Source organism: Conger conger, chromosome 2 (genome assembly GCF_963514075.1).
Source record: "Conger conger chromosome 2, fConCon1.1, whole genome shotgun sequence".
NCBI classification, from domain to species: domain Eukaryota; kingdom Metazoa; phylum Chordata; class Actinopteri; order Anguilliformes; family Congridae; genus Conger; species Conger conger.
In genome coordinates this window covers 8,656,339-8,661,625 of record NC_083761.1, presented here as the reverse complement: position 1 = coordinate 8,661,625, position 5,287 = coordinate 8,656,339, and the positions used below count along the sequence as shown (strand labels likewise).

The window sequence follows — 5,287 nt, the reverse complement described above, 5'->3', positions numbered from 1 at the left end:
ACTTTAATTTGCACACATTCAAGTTTGTTTTTATGTTAGTATTATTTTATATTAATAGTGCTTACATTGCAGGTATTGAAGAACTCAGAATCATCCTCACGTAGGTAGACAGGAAGTGCACAAAGGGACAAAGGGAGTCTCATGTTGACATCATGTTCCTCCTTGATTAACAAATCAAAAATGATAATAATTGTAGAAATATTTCCCCACTTGTTCACTGCAGTCTAGGCCCTACCGACAATGATCCATAGATGTACAGGAAAGTAATCAAACAAGTGATACAGTCATGGACGAAAGTATTGGCTCGCCCTCTGGAAGTTTTGGTTTTCTAACAAAATTTGCACACTTTTGGAAGTTTTTTGATGAAATAACCAAACCAGGACCATTTCAATGCAGATTGAAATGACACACCACTTGGCCTCCACTTGAGCCTAAGAGAGAGTACAAAACATATATAATATAATAATATAATAATAATAATAATAATAATAATAATAATAATAATATCATAATATAAGCTTCATACATTATTTGTTGGACATTTATCACAAACATAATCAGTCATGCTCATTTACTATCACGTAGCAACGTTGTGTATGCTGTAAATCTGTGGTTATGCCTAAATTAACTTCATATCTAACTCTAGGCTAATTGTCTACTTCTCATTACTTCTTTCTCACGACAATCGCACATATCAAAAATGACCGGGAAATTAACTCCGCGCCAGAATGACTCCCTCCAAAAACTGGACGAAAAAAAAGCTCCACCTCGGTCACTTTTCTTGCTCCAAACACACTCTCTTCATGCTCCAGTTTGCCCCACACACTTAAGTAATTCCAGTTCGGCTAGTAGTGTCTACCAACCTGCTGTATTTTTCACATTCATTTCAGATAATGCTGTGACCCGAACATATTAGTGCATAACACGGTTGTCATGCTCACTACGTTTACTTTAACACTTACACCTGCTCATCTATAGTCACCTAGGTGGAAACACTACAAACTAAAAGCTATGTTAAATTTATCTTCCATGGATACTTCGCTGGCGACCGTTACCCACAGATAGCTAAGCTAGCAAACGGTCAACGGTACATAAAAAAGAAATCGATTTACTTACCAAATGAGAACGCTTATAACAAAAAGCAGGACAAAACTTGTGAAAATGATCGCTTGACTCGATGATGAGGCTTGCAGGTACATGCAAAAATATGTTAATATGCTCGAAAGTCTCTCATGCCCGCTCGAGGTTAGCCATCTTAATTTTTCTGAAAGCCTAGAAAGACGTTGATGACATCAGACGCTACGCGTACGACTAGATACTCAAAATTATTATGTAGCGGTGCAATGTTTACTCAAATAATTATATTCCAATAAAATTAAAACCTCATTACTCGTTGACAGAACACAACAGTTTAGAGTTTGGTTAACTAAATATCAGGTTTTAAGTACTACATTGATGATATTTGTAAGTTAGTATAACTGTTGGGGTTTGCAGTGTGAGAGACCTCTGTGATTACACCAGTTACTCAACACATGGGAGCAGCCCAGACAGAGCTCTGTGATTACACCAGTTACTCAACACCTGGAGTGACTTCAGACAGCTGCACTGAGGGTGTGTGACCTTCCCCACAGATGCTGACCCAAGCCTGGAAGCCTGTGGCCCTCTGTGAACCCCATGAAACTGCTGGTCTGTTCTCACCTGCAACCCCTTCCCTACAGCTGAAGACATGGGGGAACATAAACCGTTTTTATTTTTCCTAACTGCCTGACTTTTCTGGTCATCAAATACACCCACAAGGCCTCATTTTATCTCTGCTGTTGCTTTTCCTCGTCTGCCTCTCAGTTACACTCACTGTATAAAGATCCCAACATGTGTGTTATTCCACTAAGATATCTATGTTCAGGAGTTGGTAGTGTTCTGAATAATGCATCAGACACTGTGTTACTCAGCATTGGCTCACATTTATATGCAGTTTGGAAACTCAACACTTGCCAAATTCACTTTGATGAAGAAATAAAATCATTATTTCATCTTCTTCGAGGTCAAAGATGAAAACAGATTAATGAGGAGAACCCTGTATCCTCTTCTTGATCAGCTTTCTGAATATCATCTTAACGGTCGTTTCACAATTGTCCAGCAGGGGACGAACACTGCACAGTCGGTCGGATCAACCATCTGTACGACTGGGAGGTTTTTATACAGCCAGTTAATCAGACTTTCGGTGGCGGGGCCAAACTGGAAATCGGCAGTAAGTTTCTACACAATAAGACTTTTCAGGATTTTCCGCAAAAAGAGTCGGAAATTCGATCAGTTGTTATTAGCTAAATGACTTTTGATGTAAGGTTTTGCGAATTGCTAGCATTGTATATTTCTATCTGATTACAACCGAGTCAGTCGTTAAAATAGACATAAAAACAACATGAATTTGAAAAGCTCAAGAGAGTAAGATACATTTGTAGTATAGTATATGCATGGCCGACATAAATAGTTAATGGTGTGCTGTTACACATTATAAACGCTTGACTCAAAATCTGCGTTAAGTCAGAATGAAAAAGGCACAGGACGGCTGTGTGTCTTGAGTGAGAGGTTTTTGTACGGCCGGTGAATGAGTCTGTATCACTGTGGTACACTTTCGGTAGCGGAACAAAATTGTCAATTGGACGTAAGTAATTTCTCTTTCAGATACATCCATATCGTTGTTTGTGTTTTCTTTTTCAATATATTGTCATATTAGGATGTTAGATGTCGTCAATCAAAATTGTAATAATTCTCGCGATGCTTAAATAACAGGAATCCTTGCAAGACTAACCATTGATTTCAAATTATTTCTAATCTTGCCACAGAAACGCTTCGTAGAGTAGAATATATTTTCTTATGATGCGTAAAATCAAAGAAAAAATGTTACATTGATTGACAAATGATTGACTCGTTTGAAAAGCGACGTTAAGTTAGAACTTGAAAAGGCAGAGGAAGTCAGTGTCTTTTGAGCAAGAGGTTTTTGTACGGCTGGTGATTGAGTCTGTTCAGTTGGAAGTAAATAATCTCTCTTTCAGTATTTTTGCTGTATTTTTGAATATACTGGCATTTTCCGACATTCAAACAAGATTATTTGAATAAGCTTGGCAATTTAAACTAGCTCACTAGATTCAAACAGTGTTTGTAGCTATCGCGTTGATGTTCAGAATACAGTCCTGAATGAACTTTATTCCGTGCAGAACTAAATGAATTGCATTGCATTGAATCAAAGCATTTCTGGAGCAGTTTGAAGTGCAGCCAGATGTTATTTGCGTCACATTAAATGAAATACGATGAAATAGCCTATCCATCATCATAACCGGACTATTTTGAATTCTAAAACGTAAAATTCCGAAGTCAAAGAGTTATTTATTTTACATAGGCTGCTTGATTTAAATAAGATCGCGCTTGATACGCGTTATGGTTGTATTGCTGATTAAATTTGATCGTTTTTTCATATTCGACTTTATTTTGGAAAATTTTATAATTATAACGTATGATCGTATTATTAGATGAATAGCACGTCTATTACATTCCACATTTATGTTCTTTAGTCCCAGGCTCGTGTCATAACGTTCCGTAGCTACTCGACACCATTGGTTTGAGTCTTAAAAAAACGAGAATTTCTTCATTTTTGCTGAATCATTTTTTTAAAAAAAGGTTATATTGTTGTCGTATTTAGTGCGTATTTATTTGGTTTTATTCTGAAGGTTTTCAGAGCATAATGACATGATCGATGAATATATAATTTTGTAAGTATAAATTATAAGGATATGGCAATACAGTCAGACAGTTGGAGCTGCACAAGTGGAGCAAAATGCAACTGTAACTACCCAAAAAAGTTTTTGTTGTGGTGATGAATTTTTCATTGTGAAGTGCAGTCACAGGTTCTGATAATAATGGAATGCAAATAGATAGAACTTTTAAACATGTCAATGTGCTTTATCCTGTACAAGATGAAGCAAACCAGGATACATTCTCTTCAGCCATTGCAAATGAGTAACACCTGATATTCTCTGTGTCACATTCCTGTCTTGCTGTGAGGACAGAATGATTGGCGCATGGGGGTGTGTCCACTCTCTGAGCTCATGTCTCTCTGTGTCTCCCAGGTGACACAGTTCCCACCCTCACAGTCCTGCCACCCTCCAGTGTGGAGCTGGAGCAGGGAAAGGCCACACTGGTGTGTCTGGCCAACAAGGGCTTCCCCTCAGACTGGACTCTGCGCTGGAAAGTGGACGACGCCAGCTGGAGCTCGGGCGTGGCCGGGAGTGTGGGGGTCCTGGGGAATGACGGCCTGTACAGCTGGAGCAGCTCGCTGACTCTCAGTGCGGGAGACTGGATGAAGGCGGGGTCACTGACCTGTGAGGCCACAAAGGGCTCCCAGTCTGCCCCCCCTCAGACACTGAGGAGAGCCCACTGTTCTTAGTAGGCCGGGTGGAGGCCCAGCTCACACACTCTGATCACACTGTTTTTACCCTGTTCTGCCCTCAGCCTCTCTGCTCCTTACTGCTGTCACACTGAGCTGAGCCTGTGTGTGAATCCTTCCTCCAGCCTGAGCTTCCAGTGCTAATATCTCTCATGTGCTCTGCTTGTGTTCATTAAAACAAATATGCACACGTGTGCTCTTATTTGTGTTTGTGTGCTTTTGAGAATAGCTGTTAGTTTCATTGACATAATAAAGATTATTTGAAGAACTACTGTGTCTCTGGCAGTTATTATGTGCTTATGATTATCCTGTGGTTTTGGGGGTTCCCTTTCTCTGATTAAATCATAATTATATTCGTGGCACTGAAAATACTTTTATAAAACACTCAAAAATGAATATGAGATGATAATGATAGATAACTTTATCTATTTTTTAAATTCATATTTATTCCCAGATATGTTGTGTTGCTGACATTAGTGTCTGCAGAAACCACACAGAAATGTATGCCGGGTGTTCTTTTCTTTGAAAATACTGTAATAATGACATGGATTGCTTTGTCCAAATAAAATGATAATAGCACATGATCTATAAGAAATACCCCAGCTCTGGAGGCCTGCTGAGAGGAGCAGTGATGTGTGCAGCGTGCTCAGAGCACTTCTGTACAGCAGGATGTGTGCTCAGCTCACACTAACCCCCTGGGGACGGCCCAGACACCTGGCCACAGTGCTGCTCTATTCTGAGATTGAGTCAGTCCCACTGAGGGACAGCAGAACCAGCCTGCCCCGCCCTGCACATGCAAATCTGAGTTTCACTCCCACTGCTCACAGTTTCTCAGCCCAAAATACC

General features: G+C 39.7%; 1 gene segment (V, D, J or C); it reads left to right on the top strand.

Moving 5' to 3' along the window:
- Nucleotides 1-1,177: 1,177 nt before the first annotated feature.
- LOC133114681 (Ig kappa-b4 chain C region-like) lies at nucleotides 1,178-4,649 on the top strand. The segment is given in 3 exon segments: nucleotides 1,178-1,193; nucleotides 2,141-2,248; nucleotides 4,125-4,649. Coding segments are annotated over 3 exon segments (441 nt in total).
- Nucleotides 4,650-5,287: the final 638 nt, after the last annotated feature.